Here is a 22,813-nt window from a genome sequence, read left to right as displayed (position 1 = left end):
GGCCTGCAGAAGCCCGTCAGGTGTGGGGCGCGCCCTGCGCCACCCTGGCCCCGCCCCCTCTGGCCCTCACCTCGGGCTGCGGGAGCGGCGGGTCTGGAAAATCGCAACACCGGCCTCGGCGTCCCCTCGGCGTCCCCTTCACCTGTGCAGCGGCTCTGGGAGGGGCTGGCACCCTGACGTCACCTTCCCCCGCAGCCAGAGCTATTTCCGGCCCCGGGGGCGGAACCCTACAAGCTCGACCCCACCGGCAACCGACCAATCCTGTCCCGACGTCCCGTCCCGCCCACAGCCAAGAGACCAATAGGACGCCCCCCCACGCTCCTAAGGTGGGTCCTGCTGAGGTCCAGAGGCTGGGCCGTCCAGGGCACCCGGCTGCCACGCCAGTAACCTGCAGCCGCATTGGGTCAAGGAAGTCAAGGCTGCCCTATAGCCAGGTACCCCAGAGGCCTTACACAGGGCTCTGCCCCAGGGTCCTCACACCAGCCCAGGGAAGAATTAAACACTCTCATCCTTTGAAGCCCGAAGTATGAGGCTGAAGTTGTGTGGAAAATGTGCGAACTACAGTGTGGAGTGGGAGACTGTGGACCTGGGGGGAGAGGGGGGGAGAGAGAGACAGAGAGAGAGAGAGAGAGAGAGAGAGAGAGAGAGACAGAGAGAGAGAGAGAGAGAGACAGAGAGAGAGACAGAGACAGAGAGAGAGACAGAGAGAGACAGAGAGACAGAGACAGAGAGACAGAGACAGAGAGACAGAGATACAGAGAGACAGACAGAGAGAGAGACAGAGACAGAGAGAGACAGAGAGAGAGAGAGAGACAGAGAGAGAGAGACAGAGAGGGAGAGAGACAGAGAGGGAGAGAGACAGAGAGACAGAGAGAGAGAGAGAGACAGAGAGACAGAGAGTGTGTGTGTGTGTGTGTCTGTGTGTGTGTCTGTGTCTGTGTGTGTCTGTGTGTGTGTGCATGCTACCCCACCTTCCCCCTGCAACCATGGTGAGGGCTGAGTGCAGGCCGAAGTCGCCAACAACACATTCAGAATGGTCAGAAGCAGCTGCCTTTAATTGGCTGGCACAGGACAGCAGAGCTCTCAGCTGGGAAACATAGGGCCTGACAGCTAATACATGGCAGACTTTTACAGTAACATTCCGAAGATGGGCATCCAGCCACTTGATACCAATGAGCTCTCTGCCACCTCCCTGCCAGCATCTGGGACAGACTGGGTGGGACATTGAGAAGGAGCCAAAGTTCAGAGCCAGGAGCCAACAAAACAGCATGGAAGGTGATTCAGGCAAGGCTAGAGAGAGAGCAAGGTGCATTGTCAGTAGGTTCTTCACAAACGACGCCTCACCCTCCATTCTCCAGGTGGTTGCCCCCACCCTTACCCCAGGCCCTTTCTTCCAGCTCAGCCCTGAAGAGCCATACTCAAAGCCCCTTCTAGGTTCTACTGATCTCATGAGTTACAATCTAATCTAGAACTCTCAATGCTTAAAAACCAAAAGTAACTCCTTCTTTATTCAGGTGGGTCAACTCAACAATTTATTCAAACTGTTATTGGTCTTAGATTGGACCCTCAGAGGTCAAGTCTAACAGACATGAGAAAGGAACAAGGGGGCCCAGACAGGGGGAGGGACGTGCCTAGACCACAAATCCCCCAGTGACGGTGCTCGGGCCAGAACTTTCTTCCTGCAAGTGATGATTATAAAACTGAAATACAGCCAAGGCAGCGTGGTTCAGTGGTTGAACATCGACCAATGATCCAGGAGATCATGGTTCAATTCCAGGGTTGCAGGCTCAATCCCTGGTGGGGGGCATGCAGGAGGCAGCTGATCAATGACTCATCATTGATGTTTCTATCTCTATCTCTCTCTCCCTTCCTCTTTCTGAAATCAATACATATTTAAAAGAAAAAAAATGAAGTACAAATTTCTAACGGCCTGACATCTTCATTTTAAGGGCTCACAGGCACTTCAATTTCAATGGGTTCAAAACCAAATGAGGCTAATGAATTTTGTCTCTTCTTTCTAATACCCATTTCTTTATCTTATTAAACTGCAATGCTGACCAGTGCTGCCGACTACATGACTTTAATGTCAATATCTAAAGTTTCACCATTAAATGCAACATTTTCTATAGTTTTTCAGTAGATACCAATTATCAGGTTACAGAAATTTCTGTTCTTAGGTTGCTAAGAGGTTTTTCTGTTTTGTTCTTTATAAGTACTGTCTTTTTCTTATGAGAGTCTATGTTCCAAAAGGACAGGGCGGGTATATTTTATTCACCACTACATCACTATTGTCTAGCACAGAATAGGTACTCGCCCCAGTCCAGATTAAGGGAGTCAGTAGCTGAGGGATGATGCGAGGAATCTACGTCAACAAGCATCTGACATAGATCCACGATCAAAATCACAGGTCTATAGTCAAAACTTCTTGATGTGGGGGAGGAAGGTTGGGGGGGCTGGGTAAAAAAGGTGAAGGAATTAAAAACCACAAATTGGCAGCTACAAAATAGTCATGGGGATGTAAAGTACAACATAGGGGATGTAGCTAGTAATATTGTAATAACTATGTATGGTGTTAGGTGGGTACTGGGGGAATCACTTTGTTAAGTTATATAAATGTCTAACCACTATGCTATAAACCTGAAACTAACATAATATTGAATGTCAACTTTAATTGAAAACAAAACATGCCCGGCCCGGTGTGGCTCAGCGGTTGAGCATCGACCTAGGATCTAGGCGATTGGGGTTCGATTCCCGGTCAGGGCACATGCCTGGGTTGCAGGCTCGATCAATGACTCTCTCATCATTGATGTTTCTCTCTCTCTCTCCCCCTCACCTTTCCTCTCTCTGAAATCAATAAAGATATATTTAAAAAAAGAAAAGAAAACAAAACAAAAACCTTGACACAGGCATTCAGAGTCCCCAACACTCTGGGAATAATACTTTTCTCCTTCACACCCACCACACTTCTCCATCTGTGTGTCTGATGTGCTTCCCCACTCTATCTATGCATATTTAATTACGTACTCTCATTCCTTGAAGCCCAGACTAAATGAACTGTCCTCCAAGAAACCTTTCTGGATCCCAGAAATTCTCACCAGAGTTCCCAAACCACGTAAGGCACCTTTTATTTCTCCTATGAAGGTAGCTAAGAGTTATGTGTGGCCACTACAACTTTTCCCACCTGTTACACTGTGAGCCCCTCAGAGGTAGAAATAGCACTAAGTTACCTGACTATCCCACATGGAGCCTTGTCTGTAGGGCTCAATGAACATCAGGCAAATGAAAGAATAAATGAAGAAGGGAGAATGAAGGGAAATATTGCTTTGGTCAGTAGAAGTCTGTTACTGGGTACTTGCTCCACCTTATGGTTTCTATCCTCATAAAGACACCTGTACTAGCTGGGGATCACCTGCCTTGGGAAGAATCCTCAATGGGGAATGAGAGGAGGAGGCCTCTTCCAAAGGACGAAGAGTTTCTAGAGCCTCACAACCCCGAATCTCCAGGGTTAGGGCGCAAGAACCCATTTAAAAAAAACACCCCACAAAATCCAGATGATTGTGATTTTGATGCAATCCCCATCCCCCAAGTCCATTAGGCACCCAAGGTCTCCTCAGTTCCTAAGAGCAGCCTCCCCTCCTCTCAGTAAACAGCTCTTTTCTGTCTCAGTCTGCTGTTTGGGACACTGGCACATAGGGCAGATACAAACTGTAAAACCATGTGGTAAGTCATAAAATAAGACAGACCAGAGAGGAGATACACTGAACCAAGTCTTCAAAGATAGGGATAAGCAGGTACTCAGGCAATGCTTACCAGCTGTACCGTGACAGCGCGGCATTGTGCAGGAGTGCACTCGCACGCAATGAGAACCCTATTGGTATGAATATAGTGTGGTTCCCATTATAGGTGGCATCTCCTTCCCCCCGCCCTCAAAAGGCAGGAGAGAGGCTCAGATACCTGTCAATGAGTGAATCCCGCATGCTGGTAGCAATGGTGCTAGGCTGGGCTTCGTTCAGCTTGAAGACACTCTCCACCACTGAAAGCTCTGTGCTGGTTGTGTCCAGGCCACAGAAGGCACACCAGTCGTTCACCACCATCCCAGCAGCAATTACCTCACTGCCTCGGTTCACAGTGCCCGCCTGCCAAGTGATAGCTCAATATGGATCATGGCATCAACAATCAAAGTTTCTCCTATCCCTGATGAGAACACTCCCCAAACCCTGCAGCCCCAATCCCAAACTGTGATGGGTAATAACCCCAGTAACCTAGCATAAAGGGATCTGCTTCAGCAGGAGACAGAGGTGAGAGAACAAGAATGCTTACCACAAGGGGGACCTGAAGGAGAGAGGACAGCTCATCCTGGTCTTCAATTGAAGTCTTGGGATGTACCAGCCCTCCCTGATTGCTGAAGACACAGTAGCTTCCTACTAACACCTGGTCAGCCACTGTCTGTCTGAAGACTTCCACCTTGAGCACATCAGCCAGGATTTCTTCTGTCTCCTGTCAGTCAAAGGTACTGTACTCAGTGCCCAGGGCCCTCCATGCCAAGAACCACCCAGGGCTTGATGCCCTAAGCCCCTCATTCCTCTCCTACATAGCTGCATATGGAAGCTTCACCCAGAAAAAGGAGGGGATACAGCTTGGAGCAGAGTCAAGGCCAGCTACGGAGCCCCTAATATCCATGTGTGCCCTGAACAGCCAGGGGATGGTCTCCACACCACCCTTTAACACACACTCAAGAGTTCAACTGTCAATCATCTCTCCTGGCCCTGGCTGTAGGACTAGATGGGTCAATCTCCCTGATTCTGAAGGATTAATACCCTTCCTAGCTTCTTTCTGACACTGACCACACCATGAAAGGCCTCTATTATCACTATTTCAATGAGTGCCTGAAATGCAAGACCACAGATATAAAAAGAAACCACAAAAGATACCCCTGATTCCTGCCTGATAAGCAAGAACAGTGGCTAACCATTTACTAGGCTAGTCCTGTCACTCTTGGGCCAAGCTAGGTTGCCTTACCCTGTCCAGGTCTGGGTGGACCAAGGCCACATAGTCATTGCAGGTGGTGACATTGCCCAGGGCTGAGAGCCGCTCCTCTACCCGCCGGATCTGCACTGAGTCTGGGAGGCAGTTTCGAATATGTTGCAGCTCCTGGTCGGTGGTGTTGCTGGGCACCAGGAGACCATGCCTGTTCCCTGGAGAGACCCAAATTGGGAGGTGGAACAAGGAAGGACCATGAATACACAAGAGGCCTGCTGAGCCCTGGGGGCTGAGGATACAACCCAGCCCTATTAGCTTTCCCAGAAAAGCTTTAGGCCGACTCCAGCCCTCTAACCCATTGATTCATACAACACTAAGGAGTAGGAGTCCCACTGAGCAGGACAGATAGCCTAGGAGTCTGTCCCAAAACACCCTACCCACTTTGAAATTATCAACCAGGGTGACCAGGAATAGCAGTAAGGGCTCTTGACATTAGTTGTGTATTTTACTACTTAAAAGATAACACTATACACACACCAGAATGGCTAAAATTTTAAAAAGAACATCAATACCAAGTGTTGGCAAATATATGGAGCAACCAACAGTGGTATAAATTGGTAACCACTTCAGGTAATTATCTGGCATCACCTACTACACTGAATATTCACATACCCTGTGATCCAGCCATTTTCTCCTAAGTATTATTTATCCAACAGATATACATACGTGCATTCACTAAAAGATACAGCAGCACTATATAAAAGATCAAACTGAAAACCACCCAAATGCCCACTATCAATAGAATGGGTAAATACATTGTGGTATACTTACATGAAATGCACTATACAGAAACAGGAATGAACAAACTACAATTATGTTGTGACAACAATGACTAAACCTCTGCCTCCCTCTACATGGACACAATTCTGTGAACTTTTGAACTCTGTTACTCCCATCATAAAAAACAAACAAACAAAGAAACAAACAAAAACACCAGAGGTCAGGCTAAATTCTCCTGAGTTACATCAGAACTTACTTCAAGTCCTTAAGTCATGTTAAGAATAAGAGTGTTGCCCAGCCGGGCGTGGCTCAGCGGTTGAACATCGACCTAGGATCCAGGCGATCAGGGTTCTTCGATTCCCGGTCAGGGCACATGCCTGGGTTGTGGGCTGCGGCCGATCAATGACTCTCATCATTGATGTTTCTATCTCTCTCTCTCCCTCTCCCTTCCTCTCTCTGAAATCAATAAAGATACATTAAAAAAAAAAAGAAAAAAGAATAAGAGTGTTTTGCCTTAAGGAAATACAGTCTGGCAAGTGCGGCTCAGTTCGTTGGAGAGGTCTGCTGTAAAACCAAAAGGTCGAGGGATCGATTCCGGATCAGGGCACATGCCCAGGCTGCAGGTTTGATCCCCAATCAGGGTTCGTTCGGGAGGCAACCAACTGATGTTTCTCTCACATCAATGTTTCTCTCTCTCTCTCCCCTTCTAAAAAAAAAAAAATCAATGAAAAAGAAAATACTCAGAGGCTAGTATTATAAGGATTACGGTAAAAAAAATAAAGGAACAAACTCCTATATGAGCAGAACTAGAAATAAGGGGTGGCAGTAAAGGTAGACAGATCTGGCTCAAAGAAAGAACCAAAGGCAAGAGTCAATGGTGCTGAGAGGTAGGATAGGGATGCCACTCAAAGACATGGGAATTTAAGATTTTTAAAAAATATATGTTTTTACTTATTTCAGAGAGGAAGGGAGAGGGAGAGAGAGAGATATCAATGATGAGAGCCATCCCCCCCCCTCACTGGGGATAGAGCCCACAACCCCAGCACATGCCCCAACCAGGAATTAAACAGTGACCTACCTCCAGGTTCCTGGGTCGATGCTCAACCACAGAGCCACACCAGCCGGGTGGGAATTTAAGATTTAAGTGAATAACTGAACAGGCTGATCTAGAATCTTAGCTTGTCATTTTAGAGAGACAGAAATGGACACCCAGAAAGAAAATGCAACTGGCCCAGAGTCGGTAACAGGGGAGAGAGCATTCTAATCTTGCCTCACACTAGGTGTGGCACCTGGTGAGTCACTTAGGTTCTATAAGTCTCAGCTTTCTCATCAGTCAAATTAAGCCAATAATTCTTACCTCCCAGGGTCTCCGTGGAGAAGGAGCGCAAACGAGTGTAAGAATGAAAGCATTTAATGTTATTTGTAGTGACTATGATCCGGAAGCCTTCCCCAGAGGTTGTCCCAGACCTGCTGACACTTTGCCTTAGGCCCAGGCCTCAGAGATTCTATGATAGATGAATGCCTGGAAATCCCTGGGTCACCGGGGTCCCTTCCTGGGGTATAATTAAAGGTGCTGGGAGGCTCCACTCCCTCCCTCCGGTCTTCCTCCCGACTTACCCACACACATACGCCCGATGATGCGGCAGCCAGCAATGGACGCGTGCACCACGGGGATGGTCTCGGCGAGCTCACCCTCGAACACGCTGTAGGAACATGGTCTCGGGGTCACGGGGCCTGAGCCCTCACTCTGCCGGTGTCCCCGACAACCAGCACCCCTTCCCGCCACCCATCCACACACTGCCAGGGGCTCAGGGGCTCCCGCCGCACCTGTAGAAGTTCTCTGACCCTCCGATGGCCACCAGACAATAGGTGTTGGTGAGTTTGGCAAAGCAACCGATCTCACAGTTGTTCTCGAACGACGCTCGAACCGCCATGAGGCCTGGGGGCGGTGGGGCCGGGAGTTCAGGGCCGGGTGATCCTCTGCGGCCAGGGTCCTGGTTCCCCCGCCTTGGCCCTGCAGGCCCCAACCGCCACCCCACCCCCTAGGCCCCACTGCGACCCCACCCCTCGCGGCCCCTCAGGCCTCCGGTCCAGCCCTCTGGGCCCCTCCGAATCCTCCAGCCGCCGCCCCCTCATGACCCCCGGCGCCCGAACTGACCCTTCCGATCGCCCTTCCCTCAGACTCAGCAGGTAACCACAAACTCCACGCGCAACGTCCGGGCCTTCTTCGCCCCAAGCAGGTTTCCACTTCCGCCTCCGCCTAGGAGACTTCCGGGAGAGCCAAGCGCACCAAGCCTCGCGTCAGCCGCTCGAGCTCCACCCTCTGGGAGGACTTTATGTTTGCAACCCCTCATGTTGTGGCGCCGCCTGGCTCCGCCCCCAGAGTGCTCACATCCGTCCATCCGTCCGTCCGTCCGTTCATTCATTCATTCATTCATTCATTCATTCATTCATTCATTCATTCATTCGTCCACCCATCCGTCTATTCATTCATCCACCCATCCATCCATTCATTCGTCCGTCCATCCATCCATCCATCCATTCATCATTCGTCCGTCCATTCATCCATCCGTCCGTCTATCCACCCACCCATCCATCCATTCATTCCTTCGTCCATCCATTCATTCATTCCTTCAGGAACTTTCAGGAGGTACAATCGATGGAGACTTGAGGCTGGTAGGCTGTGAGGTATAGGAGAGGGGGAGCCAGGGGTGTCTCACAGGTGGGTTGATGGAGGAATTTACTGAAATAAAGCCTGAAGAGGAAGAGCAGGTGTGGGGGAGGTGACATGTCGAATGTGAGGTGTGAGACAGACCTCCAGGCCGGATCTGGAGCCCAGGGGAGAGTGAAGAGCGAGATTTGGGGCTGAAGCCTGGGGTGCATGAAGTCACCCATGAGGGTGAGACCAAGTGAGAAGTGAGACCAGGTCAGAGGCTGGAGAAGGAGGCGCAGCCAGAGAAGGAGAGGAAACAGGCTGAAGAAGGTATAGAGAGGGGAGGATGGATGAAGCAGGGCCTTAGGGAGGGACCAGAGTGGGCAAGGGAGTGTGGCTGACTGGCTTCCACTATGTGCCCCTTGCATGTGCTTGATCACTCACTCAGCAGCCACTTTCTGTCCCTGGGATAGATGGTGCCAGCCAAGGGACAAGCACTTCTGAATGGGACATATTTGGTGCACATTTTGTAGGATCTACAAAAGCCACAAGAGCTCTCAGAATGTCACAGTGAGGGCACCCACACTCCTCCTGTGGCCACCCACACTCCTCCAGGGAGCCCTGCATAATTGCCCTAAATGGTGCCCTTCCCCTGCCCCCAAGGCGCAGCTCCATAACAACGCCTTCCTGGGGATACACCAAGCTGCTGTTGGGGCAGTTATAACATGTCTGCTTTTATTGATTTGTACCATGTGTAACACTGTCCCAGGCAGGTGGTGAGCTCAGGAAAAGGCCCCTAAACTTGCCTCAGAGCTTGTGCTTCTAGGAACACTCAGCAAAATGTGTGTGTATGTGTGCATGTGTGTGTGTGCGCACGCGTGCGCAAGTCAGAGTCTGGGTATGCACATGTTCCTCATCCTCCCCAGGTCACCTCACACCCACCTCCTCAGTCCCCTCCCTAGTATCTCTTCACCTGGTCCACTCTGCCAGGAATTCCTCCAACACTCTCCACCCATCCAAATCCTCCCCATCTTTTGAGGCCTGGCTCAAAGGGTGCCTCCTCTAAAAAATGTTCTTCCACGCTCTACTGTCACTATAACTCTCTGCCCTTCATTCTCTACCAACCTCTTTCATTGGTTTGCCTTTAATTAGATACAACCTTGTCTTGCTGGCCAGTGATTTAGGCATTTAATCCAGGGACTGTGTCTGATTCATTTGTCAGCCCTATAGCATGCCCAGCTGGGCTGGGTACACAGCTTAGGTACAAGAAAAGTTGGCACATGTCCTGTTGTGTGTGTTTATGTGCATATTTTCGGTCTGTGGGTCCTGAGGGGTCTACAATGTTTCTGAATGCATATATTTGGTGTAGTCATTCACTCAGCCAAATGACATTTATTGTGTTTATGGGTGTGCCACTTGTGGGTGTGCACCCTGTTAGTATGCTATGTATATTGTGCAGGCATTGGGGTATCTCTGTGATGTGTGCATTTTGTGTACATGGGGACATATGAATTGTTGATAATGTGGGTTGTGTCTATGCAAAAACACAATCTTAGGAGTAAGAGACACGGGTTTGAGCCCCTACTCTGCCACTTACTTAGACCTGATTCCAAGCAAGTCATCAAACTCAGCTACCACATGTATAAAATAGGGAAGATAACACCTCTGATCCTAGGATTACCTACCAGAGGTTCCGTCTTGTAGGATGTAAGGATGAAGGATGAGATATAACTGATGTGAAGTGCCCAGCACAGTGACAAATGACATTAACTGTGGGTTCTATTTCCCCGTGTGTGTGTGTGTGTGTGTGTGTGTGTGTGTGTAAGCAAGAATCCTGAGCCCAGGGAGTATCTGACCTTGGCTTTTAGACACCCTCTCCTCCCCATGCAGCCTCTGCCCTAGCTTCCACCCCAGAGTCTGGGACCTGAGCAAATCTAGAGTCTCAGCAGATGAAGGAGGGACATGTCCCTGCTGGGAGCAAGACTAGGACTCAAAGCGGCTTCGGAGAAGCTTGAACTTGGACTTGTTGCACTTAGTGATGAGGTCCAGTTTGCTGTGGCCCAGGGTCAGCCGTTTCTCATTCCCAAATGGGCCATTGCTACTGCCATTGCGATGGCCACCTGTGGGGCCCCCAGGGAGGCCATGCTCAGGTCCCTGCCTGGCACCCTGTAACTGATGGTACTTGGTGATGAGGTCCAGCTTGCTGTGGCCCAGAGTCAGCCGCTTCTCATCCCCAGAGCCCATTCCAGGCTTGCAAGCATGGCTCGGTCCCGGGAGACTATTGGGCCCAGGCCCCTCGCCCCGGAATGGGCCAAACTTTGTGATGAGATCCAGCTGGCTGTGGCCCAGGGTCTGCCGTCGCTCATCTGGACCCTGCTTGCCAGCCCTGGCTGAGTTGGCTTCAGGGGGCGCTCTGGAGCCCCCAGCCTTGGGGGACTGTACCAGGAGACCCAGTTGGCCATGGCTGTGGTTTGGAGGCAGCCTCTTATCCTCTGGGTTTCCATTGCCAATTCTGGGGGAACCTGACTCAGGGGCACCCCCAGCACCTTGGGCCCGGGGCAAGAGATCTGCCTGGTTGTATCTCTGGTTTGGAGATAACCTCCTGTCCTTTCGGGCCTGCTCACCAGGCCAAAGGGAGTCTGAGTTGGCAGTAACACCAGAATCAGGGCCTCTTGCTTCTCGGGCCCTGGAAAAGGGGACAAGGCGATCCAGCTGGCCATGGCTCTGGCTCAGAGACACCTTCTCCTCCACTGTCTCCAGGGCTGCGCCAGGTATCCAGCGACCTCGTGGGGGGGTAGGCTCCTGGCTTCCTGGGAGCCCATTCTCTGGGAGCCTAGACAGGGCTGGGACACCCCGGGAGAAGGGGAGGAGGGAGCGTGGGCAGGTAAGCAGAGGTGACCCCACTGCCAGGGTCAAGGGGCTGGTGCTATTGTGATTGAGGGCAGGGGAGGACTGGGACCATGGGGACGCCCCCATCTTGCCCAGGTTGGCCCTGTAGGGCCCTGACTGGGAGCCATGGTCAGGATCTGACAGCTGGCGTTGTAGGGAGGGCTGGCCACTGGCTTTGCGACTAGCAGGGCCTGGGGATGAGGACCCAATACCCTTATCACTGCAGCCACCGCCCCCTGGTAGAGCCAGGTAGGAGGAACGGCCCATGAGTGGGGAGTGCTTGATGCTGCTGAGGCTGGCACTGGAAGGCGATGAGGACATGGGGCTTGGGACGCTGGGCCCAAAGGCCAGGGCCACTGGAGGAGGGCATGGTGCCCTGGGATCCTCGCCGCCACAGAAGCCCTCCACGGGCCGGGACTCGGCATACAGACAGCGGAACTCCCGGTCAAAGTCTTCCACGATGCGGCCCCTCAGCTGCAGCACCATGCTGGTGTGTGCCTGGCTGCAAAGCCAGGTGAAGCTGGGGGCAGAGCGTCAGGGTCAGGAGGCAAAAGTTAGGACCCTGGGCCTAGGCCAGAGTCACAACCAGAACATACCAAGACAACTCCACCACCTCGAGGGCCCAAGCAAGGGGCAGAGCTCTGACTCCAGAGTCTGTACCAGTCCTAGCCCAGCTCAGTGTACTTGGGCACGTGGTTTCCCATCTCAGGGCCCAAACTTCCCCATCTGTAAAATGGACCAAGGGCAAGGTTCCCTGAAGTCCCACCAGTTCCAAGGTAAAATACTTATTTTCTATGCCAATGGCATTAAAGTAATCCTTCTACATAGCAACCACCGCCAGGGCCCAGCCTGGGATGTCTCACTCCCCACACTATCCCCTGAGCCCTGCACAGTGCCTAGCACGGGGCAGCTGCTCAGCTCATGTTGGAAGAGGTGGATGAGTGAAGAGAGGTTCAACGCTGCCAGATCCCAGCCAGCGGCCCACCCCCAGGCCCCTCTCCTCAGGTCCACTTGCTCACCTGTAGCTGCCTGCAACCACCTGCTCACAGTCAATGATGACAAACTTCTCCAAGGCCTGCCCCGTGAAGCGGCGGCCTCCCTTGCTGCAGTATGTGTCCCCACATGTGCTCCGTACACGCATGTTCTGAGCCAAGGAGGAATGAAGATTGGGGGGGTGAGAGAATGGGACTCAGGACACGTCTAAATCCCATGGGGTCTCTCACCTTAAAAAGCTTAAACAGCTAAACCCTGTCCCCCACTCCCAGTGCTCATTGACCACCCAACTGACTCTTCAGCCCTCCCTGACTCCCCACCCCACCCTGGTTACTGCCCCGTCCCTTGCTCACTGGCAGGTGCCCTCCATTGAGGTCCATCTTGTAGCACATCTCCAGAAAGTGGCTCAGGTGCTCCTGAGCCAGGAGCAGGTAGATGGGGACGCCACGCCGGCTAGAGGCCTCCATGAGGTCACATAGGAGCTCCATGTCGGTGAATACATCCATCACCACAGCCACCACCTGTGGGAGGGAAGGGAAGCTCAGTCTTGCCAGGGACAAGGCCTGGGGTCCCAGGAAAACAGCGCTGGATTAAAAAGCAGGAAGCCAGACCCTGCAAGAAAACCTGAACTGAAAGGCTCTTAGCCATGACCTAGCCCAGTGGTTCTTAACTTAGACACAGGAAGGTGTCACTGTCTTAAACCTCCAGAAGTTGTATGAATGTTTTTGTGTGCATTTTTTTTCTGAGGGCAGAATGTGTATCTGTCATCAGATTCTCAAAGATGCCTGTGGATCAGCTGCACCAGTCTAAAACTTCACTCTACATATGGGGAAACTAAGGCCTAGAGGGGGAAAGGAGTCAGAAGCAGAACCCAGTCTGGGTCCTCACACTACCCACTAGCTCCAGCCCTAGCTCTGGCCCAGGGACTGTGTCTCTGGGATTCCCTTCTCAAGGATCACAGCTGCAAGCCACGCACTGGGTCTTCAATGTCCTTTGTCAGACCTGCCTCAGTTTCCCTGTGAAGCTATAGAGGTCTGGATGACATCTTATACCCATGGACTTCCTCACTTCCACCCATGCCAAGTGGGACCAGGTTTTCTCCTCAGTTGAGGGGCTGGGGCCTCCCTCATAATGGGCTGTGTCAGAGAAACCCTGAAAAACCCCTGGAGCCACCAAGCCCCCACTGTCCCTTCCTACCCTTCCCATTTCATGCATCTGCTGTGAGAACCTCCCCTCCTAATCCAGGCTGAGAGGCAGGAGGTGCCGAGCAAAGCACTCCAGCTCCAGCCACGCAGAACTAGGTCTAAACCTGCGCTCTGCTGCCTGCTAGTGATAAGGCCTCGGGCCAATTGCTTCTCCTCTGGAATCCTCAGCTTCCTCACCTGCTAAATGGAGGCAGTGATAGCTACATCTCAGAGTTATGGGCAATTAAGTGGGAAAATACTCAACGCACAACAGAAGCCCAGTACGTGCTCCTTTCCTGCTACCTCTTTAACAAATAGGGACACTGGGCATTGGGAGGCAGGGAGGGGAAGTCACTCCAGAGTCAGTGACAACCCAGAGCAGAAGCCTGGCTTCTGGCCCAGAGGTGGAGGGTCTGGATGGGGGGCAAGGAGGTAAGGCGCTGGAGGATGCCCTAGTACATGGCACAGGCCTGGCCAGGGGTAGGGGGAACAAGGACAGGCAAGAAAGATCAAAGGGAAAGGGGTGACCACAGCAGCCACCTCACTAATAACCCCACTCTCAGTGCCAATTAGGCCTGGCCCACCCCTGCTCCAGGCAAAGGCAGGCCTGTCAGGGAGGCTCAGAAGGTACAGGTAAGATCCCAGCATCCTGGCTCCTGCTATCAGCAACAGGCGCCCTCCGGGCTGCTCTCCCAGACAAGGGCACTGAAGTCAAGCTACCTCAAATCCTGCTTGGGATCAAGTGATTCATTCCCGTGCCTCCTGAGTCAGGGGTCCTGTGCCTCAGGCCCAGCTGGAGGTACAGTGCACAGGAGCAAGGGTTGGATGGGGACAGGCGCCAGGAGGCAGGGCTGTACCTGAGTCAGGACACTTTCCTCTCCTTCCTGAGCCCTGGGCTCTATTTCACCAACTGACTGGACAATCCTGAGCATGTCCCTGACCTCAGCTTCCTCCTCTGCAAGTCAAAGGGTGGCTCAGATTTCACCAAGGTTGGGGTTCTTAGTTTGGAGGTCATTAACCTTTTTGAGAATCTGATGAAGGCCATACACCCTCTCCCAAGAGAGATGCCGGAAGGATCCCTCTCTGGAACATGCACTACTTTGCATGCATTTTCAGGGTGTTTGTGGAGTCCCTGAGGGCCATTCCATTCTCTTCTTATCCATAATGTCCCCGAGGGCCAAGGGGTTACCAAGGTAAATAAAATACAGCTCATGCTCTAAGGGCTTGTGGTCTGATAGAGGGCAGGAGTTCTAGTCCCAGAGCTGCACCTAAACTGAGGCATGTCCTTGGGCTCATCCCTTCCCTCCCAGGCCTCAGTTTTCACATCTGTGAAATTCATATCTGAAGAGATGAGGTCCTTACCGTGCGAGCCTGGCTGAAGAGGAAACGCAGAAGGTCTTTGATGTTCTTGGTCTTCTCCCGCTGAAAGTGGACCACAGCCTGGGTGGGGCTGAAGCCTGTGGCCTGTGGAACCTCAGGCCAGCCCAGGTCCAGGTCTGGGGGATCGATGTCAGAGGCCATGGGAAAGTAAGTGCCCGAAGTGACTTCTGAGAGCAGGCTGAGGCGGTCGGGCACTGAGGCCTCCGGTCCCTGGGTCTCACCAAGCTCAGGACCCCCACGCACGTGGCTGGTCATGTAGTCCACATCCAGGGCGCTCAAGAAGGGCAGTTCCCGCTCCTCGGAGATGACCCGCAGGTAGGCGGCTTCACCCCGCTCCAGGAGGGCGTCAGCCGCCAGACGAGCTGCCTCGCTGTGCTGCAGCACCAGGGGTGAGCTCTCCCGCCACCAGGGCCGCTTCAGTTCCTCCACCCTGCCCCGCAGGGGTCCTGCCATGCCCTGGGCTCCCAGGCCCCCAGGCCCCAGGCCTCCAAGCATGCCTGCCCACCAGGCTGCGGTCACCCTCCAGTGGGCTCCATGGCCCGTACCCCAGCTGGCTGCAGCAGGAAGATAGCAGCAAACCCAGCTCCTGTCTGCCTGCCCCGTGTGTGGCAGGGCCCCCAACCCGTTGCCGCCCTAAGTCAGAGAACTATGCTCCGCCCCATTGCCCCTGGCTTCTGGAACCTGTTGGGTCAGCCTCACCTGTCGGCCTGCTGTCGGGACTTGCCCTCCCAGGAGAACGTCAGTGGTAGGCCCTTACATACTCCTGCCCCCACCCCCACCCCAGCACTGCCTGCCCCATCCACACCAGCTCCTAGCAAGTCTCCTTTAAACCCTGACCTTCCAGAGCCCTCCGGAGGTTGTATCATGTCCCTGCTCAGGGACACACACACACACACACACACACACGCACGCACGCACGCACGCACGCACACGCATAGCCCAGGGTGGATGAATGACTCAAGACACCAAGAGAAAGATGTGAATGAACACACAAGCATGTAGGTTGACTGACATACTTAGAGTAGACAGACATACAGACAGACTACAGGCTGACATGTGCAGACCACACATTTTGATCACATGTAAACAGACCCAAACACTAGTTCAGAGACTGGCCATAACTCTGAACACACCACGATGGCTACTACAAGCCCAGCACACCTGCACACAGCCCGAATAAGAGCTGAGGAGAGTGTCACAGAACTGCCAAGGACGGACGTGACTTGTCTGTCCCCATCTGGGCCTTTCTTTGTTCCCGTTTGGACCTGCCACTCTCCACTTCCATAGCTGTGGCACTCACAGCCACCTGTCCCACCTTCACCCCAGCTCCAGGCCCAGTCTCCAAGGGTCTAGAATAGTGGCTGTCTCTACAGTTCCCAAAAATAGCCAGATGTGTTAAAATGCAGATTCCCCAGGCTCCACCCACCTGGGATTCTGATCCAGGTCTGAGGAGGCTTCTGGAGCCTGTCTTTTTAACAGGTGACAGACACGGTGCATCTGGGGCAGCAGGCTGAGGCCCACCCTGAGAAATGCTATTCCAGGTGGCTGCACTTCCAACACCCTCCACCCCCTGGGGGGAAACCAGACCACAGCCTTCCTCTCTGCCTCAGGAGCTGAGTATTAAATAGTGAGAAAGATTGTTCCAGACAATGTGAGAGGTGGAGGGGAGGGAAGCACACTGCAAAGTCAGGAGACAAACAGGGCTGGTAGGTTTCTTATCTCTGCTCCTAACATGGGCCAAAGTCCCAGAGTCTTCAGGATCATGGGTGGGAGGCTTTGCTCAGATGGCAGCTAGTTGGGGAGCAGGCCAGGCAGAAAGGATCACAATGGTGCTGTGCCAGCTTGGGGGACCACTTTCTATGGAGGGACAAGCTCCAATGAGGATGGCCAGGAAACCTCATGACTCTGTTAGTACTGATGGCAATTGGTTTATCTGGTCTGTGGTCATGTCCAGAGCACAGGCTCTTTTATGTCCAGTTTCACACACAGCCCAACATGTGCACAGGGGTTAGGGAGTAGGCCCCCAACCCCCTGCATCAAGCTGGGCCCTGTGATCAAAGATAAATGGGGTTGGGTTTTGTGTTTAAGGAGTCTAGAAGGTGGGGAGGGACAAGGGGGCGGGAATGGAGGGGGGGGGGGAGGCCAAGAGCTGAAATGCCCAAACGCTGCATCCCATCTCAGGGGCAGGAGCAGAAACTGGAGCACCAGCAGCTTGAAGGAGACCCTTCCCTGGAGGTGGGGAGGCTGTGTGAGGGGCCGGAGGTTGAGCAAGAGAGGTCAGGCTGTGGGAAGGTAATGGGCTGTGGGGGTAGCCGAGGAGGCAGGGCCTCCATTAGGGCCTTATTTGGGCTGAAGAAGTGCTCCTGGGATGGGAGGCAGCCACGTTTCTATGTTACTGAGTTCTTGTGTTTATCCCTCAGCATGCATACGGCTACCTGATGGTACATATTTTTGGCTCTGTCTTTTTAAAAATTATTTTTAATTGTGGTAAAATGCATATAACGAAGTTTACATCTTAACCATTTACAGTTCAGTGGCATTAAGTATATTTGCATCACCATCATGAGTCTCCAGAACTCTTTTAATCTTCCCAAACTGAGACTCTGTGCCCATTAATAACTCCCCCTTTCTCCCTCTCCCCAGACCCTGATAGCCACCATTCTACTTTCTAACTCTATGAATTTGGCCATTCTAAGTACTTCATGTAAGTGGAATCATACAGTATTTGTCCTCTTGTGGCTGGCTTATTTCATTCTGCATAATGAGCCTCAATAAGGTTCATCCATATTGTAGCCTGGGTCAGAATGTCCTTCCTTTTTAAGGCCAAATACTATTCCTCTGTGTGTATATGCCACATTGTTTATCCAGTCACCCACCGACAGACATGCGGGTTATTTCTACCCTTTACTATTGTGAATAAAGCTGCCTGAACATGGGTGTACAGACTTGGCTCTGTATTTTTGTATATTTCCCTCTATGTCCACGTTTGTATTATATTCCATTTGTGTAAGTAAAAAAACCGACTATTGGCAATTTTGTATGGTTCAATTCAACATATATACTTATCCTATGCAGAACTGTACCTGTACATGTAGGTACATGTACGTACTGTGATGTTTGTGCATCTGCTTGGCTGTCTTTAAGGATCTAGCTGCATGTCAGTGTATATTTACCTGTGTGCATCTGTGTATACGTACTCATGTGTGCAAGTCTGGGCACAGATCTATCAATTTGTTGCATGAGTGCCTGGGCAATGGTGGTCTTTGACCCTAACTATGGTATAAGGGAGCTCAACTGAGAAGGGCATGAATGGGAAGACTGAGTCAAAGGGATTCCCGACATCTTGATAACGAAAAGCATGTAAATCAAATCAAATCCCCCAGGGCTGCAGGACTGGAGGCCCCTCCCTATGGGCTGAGTGGGTGAAGGGCAACAAGAGGGTAGATAAATGGATCCTGGCCATGGGGTGGGGGCCCACAGTGATGGGAACCATACAGATAGCTAAGCCAGACCCTGGCTACAGTGTGTTGGGCACAAGCCCCTTAATAACTGTTATTAAGAGGAAGAAAAATATTTTCCTGTCCAGGAGGTGTGTCAGGCGCCTGCTTGGCATCCTTCTGCCATCCTGGGGGACATTTAGCCTTATCTCTAACCAGCCAAGTGGCGCCTGGACAGGTGACTGTCCTAAGGCTGGGCTGCAGCCCTCCAGGTGCAGGCCACTCTGATTCCAACACTGCCACATACCTTTAATGTGGCACCTCTAGGTAAGGGAGATAAAATTCCTGGGGAGAAGCTGCCAGGGTGAGTAGGGGAGCCAGTGTGCCCAACTCCGCTGAATCAAGGCAAAGCAATCCTAGGATCTAGAGATACAGGGCCAAGTGGCAAGGATTCCCAGAGGCTGGTTTGAGCTGGTTGTGAGGATGAAAAGACTTCCCGATGTTCAGAATGGCACGCAGGGTGCTCCAGGCTGGAGGACTAGAGGGGCAAGGGTAGGCTAGTGAAAGAAGGTGCGGGCGGGGCAGCGAAGGGACTGTCAGAAAGGCCATCCGGGCCACACTCTGAAAAGGGCCTTGCTAAAGTAAGACCTCTCTGCCCTACCGGGCGTGGCTCAGCGGTTGAGCATCCACCTGGGATCTGGGCGATTGGGGTTCGATTCCTGGTCAGGGCACAGGCCCGGGTTGCAGGCTGCAGCCAATCAATGACTCTCTCATCATTGATGTTTCTATCTCTCTCTCTTCCTCTCCTTTCCTCTCTCTGAGATCAATATATTAAAAAAAAGGAAAAAAAAGTACGACCTCTCTTCCCAAAGATGACAGCACAGAGTGGTATTGTAGGTTAGCCCAGGAAGCAGCTCCCTAGGGGCAGAGTAGCCCAAAGCACCAGACTCCCAGAAACACCCCAGATGGGTGTGGCTCACTGTCCCTGAGCACCAGAGGCCTCCGGGAGGTCACACTGGCTCTAGCACTTAATGAGTTGAACAATCCTCTGAGTCAGTGGCTGAATCTGTGAAATGGGACCGACACCACCTCCTTCTCCAGGCTGTTGTGAGGAATAAGGGGGTTGCTCTGACACGTGGCTGACTGAGGGGAGTATCAGCCCAGCACCTGCTGATTCCAGAGCTTTCTGGCCGTGAAAGGGCAGGGGCTCGGTGAAGGCCTGAAGACAAATGAAGCAGTGACCAGGGGCACCTCCTGGTCAGTCTCTGGCCCCTCCTGGACCAAAGGCTGGCCCTGAAGATGAACATGGCTCCCGGCCTCTCATCCCAGAGATGTGGCCTCTCATCCCAGTTCAGGAGGCAACGTCCTCTCTCTCCACTTTGCACACAGACGAGTATTCACACCTTTCTTGGGCACTCAGGCACAAGGAACAAGAATGTTGGCATTCTATTTCAGAAAGGTGGCTGTGTCTGCGTCTAGGCTGTAGACACTGTGACAATGGGGTCTCATCCTTTCTCTCACACCTTTCCCTCCACCTCTCTCCATTTCTCTCATTCAATGGTGGGTGATCCAGTCACCGCTCCCTCCCCTGCCCTGCTGTCCATCCAATCCACCCTGCATGTATATACATATGTATTTATTCGTATTGATTTGAGAGAGGAGCATCGACTCATTGCACCCACTAGTTGTTTCTTGTGTGTGCCCTGATCGCACGTCAAACCCACAACCTTGGCACATCAGGACAATGCTCTAACCATCTGAGCTCCCCAGCCAGGGCCCACCCTGCCTGTACTTAATGCCTACTTTAGGCCAGCACTGTGGTTCCAAATATGAGTAAGACTTGGTTTCTACCCTGAAGGAACTCAGTTTAGTGGGGAAGGCAGATTCATAAATAATTATAAGCCACAGGTTAAGCTGAGGTATAAACCAAATGCTTGGGGCGTAGAGCTCATGACCCATTCTGGAACCTTAGAGGAACCATGTCCTCACCCCCTTCTCCCAACTAGGGTACAGCCCTGTGGCAGGCTCTTTCCCAGATGGTGACTAGGAGCTGAAGGAGCTGTTTCTGGCCACAGGGAGAAAGAGAGGGAAGGAGCAAGCCAGCACAGGCCCATGAGTTCTGGTTCCTGACTGAAACCTCAAGTGAGCTCTCAGGGCCTCAGCTCCTTCTGTAAAGCGAGTGGCTGTGTGGAAGGTCTCCAAGTCCCTTACGGCGCTCACATTGTACTCCATCGCTTTTGACATCACAGACTCCCTTCCTGGAAATTCCCTAGTCAGGATCACCAGGACCTTTTCTTCCCTCAGCAGAGGGACGGGCCCTTGACTGCGCAGGGTCTGGGTCCTAGGCTCACCAGCATGGCTCAAGGGAAGCCCCAGAAAATGTGCGATGGGTTAATACCTGGGCAGGGGTATGTGGGTAGAGGATTATGGCCAGGGCCCTGACATCTGGCCAAACCCAGTGGAGGGGGTGGGCAAGGCATGGTGGGGTGCAGTGGGGAGAAAGCCAGTTAGACGTAGGCAGAACCAGGGCAACAAGCATAGGAGGGCTGCTCCCGGTACTCTGCCCACAAAACCTGCCAGGTTCCTTTCCTTCCAACTTCACCCAAACAGTGGGTAAATTCTAGATTCCCTGGGCATCTAGACCAGCATGAGCCCCCCCTTCCCTCTCAGCCCTCGAGGACCTCTGAAATCTCTTGTCCCCCATCTGTTCAATTTCTGGTCTCAGGAAAAGGTTTCCTCCTCCCCTCCAAAGCCCAGCCCTTGTTCTCAAGTCCTGGCTTCCACTTCCAGAGGGAAATAATAATAATAATAATAATAATAATACCACCTAACGTTTGAGAAATTTCCTTCACTAAGTAGTTTACATTCAATTAGACTTTTCCCCACCCCTACGCACCTTCAGCATTTATCCTGTGCTGAGAAGGCCTTCATTTTTTCCCTGCTCTCCGAACTCCTGTCCAATTATTTCTCCATTTCTTCTCAGCTAGGCACCTCCCAAGACACCACAGCTGCTGCCTTAACCCTTTTAATCTGTATTCTCTCAAAATCCTGTCCCTGAAATAGTCTAACACCCTTCTGCCTCACCACTTCCAATCCTGGCCCTACCTCCTGCTCCTAAAGCGCACAGCACGAAGAGCCTCCTTTCTGGAAGTTCTCCTCTCCCCTGGCCTCTGCTCGGGGTTCTATGTCCTATGCCAGGTCCTGCTCTTCCTACCATCCCCTGTGAAGGCTTCCCCCATGCTCCTCCCCTCCCCCCAGTGCCTGGTCTACACTCTGCAAGTCACCTCTGGGAGCTCATCCAGCTCCGTGATTTCAAGTGTCCCTTCTACACCTGACAAGGCAGTCCTTGGCCCCTGTCCTGGTCATGTCGAGGTCCACTTCTGCCCTAGCCCTTGCCCTCCCTGGGGATCTCTATTGTCTATAAAGTCTTCCACCAGACTGGCTCCCCCTGCAGACACAACAAGGTAAACCAAAAGCAATGGGGTCGGGCTCAGAAGACATGAAACTTTCAGCTTTGCTACAGGGTCACCTCGCACCAGGAAGTGGTTCCTTCTCAGTGGCCCTGTTTCCCTGTTGCAGGGTGCCCTATCTCATAGGGCACTGTAATTAACAGTTGGAGAAAAAAACGCCACCACACCAAAAAGAGGATTCTTCTTTTCACACTCCCCTCATCTGCCAGACATCGCCATCTCCCAGCTCCCAGGACTCTGTGACTTCTCCTCTGGGGTTTGAACTTCTCTTTGAATCCCTAGTCGCTCCCCAGGCCAAGCCTAGACGCCTAGAATCCCAGTGTGACTGAGGCCATCCACCCCGTGCTCCGCTCTGCTGTCAGGTCCGTCCTTTCCAAGAACGCAGCATGCGCAGCATAACCCAGGTCACCCCATCCATGGCCCGGCTGGGATCTTTGCAACCTTTTCTTCCCTTAGCAACCAACTCAGCTGGTTCACCTGAGTTACATGCCTGCACCCTGGGCAGTCCTCACGTCATTTTCTTCCCACTTACCTAGACCTTGCCCATCCTTGTCCCCCAATTCCCTTCAAGGCATTTCTGATTCCAATCCCCTTGTTCTATCTTCTCCCACTTACCTAGACCTTGCCCATCCTTGTCCCCCAATTCCCTTCAAGGCATTTCTGATTCCAATCCCCTTGTTCTATCTTCCTGCTAGTATGCGCATGTGCCCACAGAAGCCCATGTGGCTGGAGTGCTGCCTTAGGTTTCCTTTTCCTTTTTTTTTTTTAAAAAAAAATATCTTTATTGATTTCAGAGAAAGGGAGAGGAAAAGAGAGATAGAAACATCAATGATGAGATAGTTGTCATTGATCAGCTGCCTCCTGCATACCCCTGACTAGGGATCGAGCCCGCAACCCAGGCATGTGCCCTGACCGGGAATCGAACCCCAATCGCCTGGATCCTAGGTCGACGCTCAACCGCTGAGCCATGCCCAGCCGGGCAGTCCTTTTACTTTTTAACTGTAGCATAACTGACCCGTCCTCCACCTAGCATTCCTTTTCTAACTA

The 22,813-nt window shown here is 52.2% G+C and overlaps 2 protein-coding genes across 2 annotated transcripts; both read right to left on the bottom strand.

Moving 5' to 3' along the window:
• Positions 1-1,036: 1,036 nt before the first annotated feature.
• EIF6 (eukaryotic translation initiation factor 6) lies at positions 1,037-8,085 on the bottom strand. Its single transcript, XM_081149085.1, has 7 exons — positions 7,919-8,085; positions 7,588-7,699; positions 7,378-7,463; positions 5,020-5,195; positions 4,321-4,497; positions 3,955-4,136; positions 1,037-1,290 (listed from the first exon to the last, which is right to left on the bottom strand). Exons 2-7 carry the CDS (start codon positions 7,692-7,694, stop codon positions 1,281-1,283), a joined length of 738 nt encoding a protein of 245 aa, XP_081005211.1. The 5' UTR covers positions 7,695-7,699; positions 7,919-8,085; the 3' UTR covers positions 1,037-1,280.
• A 1,006-nt stretch (positions 8,086-9,091) lies between these two features.
• On the bottom strand, positions 9,092-15,447 carry FAM83C (family with sequence similarity 83 member C). Its single transcript, XM_081149229.1, has 4 exons — positions 14,842-15,447; positions 12,649-12,816; positions 12,322-12,446; positions 9,092-11,822 (listed from the first exon to the last, which is right to left on the bottom strand). Exons 1-4 carry the CDS (start codon positions 15,352-15,354, stop codon positions 10,397-10,399), a joined length of 2,232 nt encoding a protein of 743 aa, XP_081005355.1. The 5' UTR covers positions 15,355-15,447; the 3' UTR covers positions 9,092-10,396.
• Positions 15,448-22,813: the final 7,366 nt, after the last annotated feature.

Source organism: Miniopterus schreibersii (genome assembly GCF_964146895.1).
Source record: "Miniopterus schreibersii genome assembly, chromosome: 10".
Taxonomy (NCBI): Eukaryota; Metazoa; Chordata; class Mammalia; order Chiroptera; family Miniopteridae; genus Miniopterus; species Miniopterus schreibersii.
This window is presented reverse-complemented; position numbering and strand designations above follow the sequence as displayed.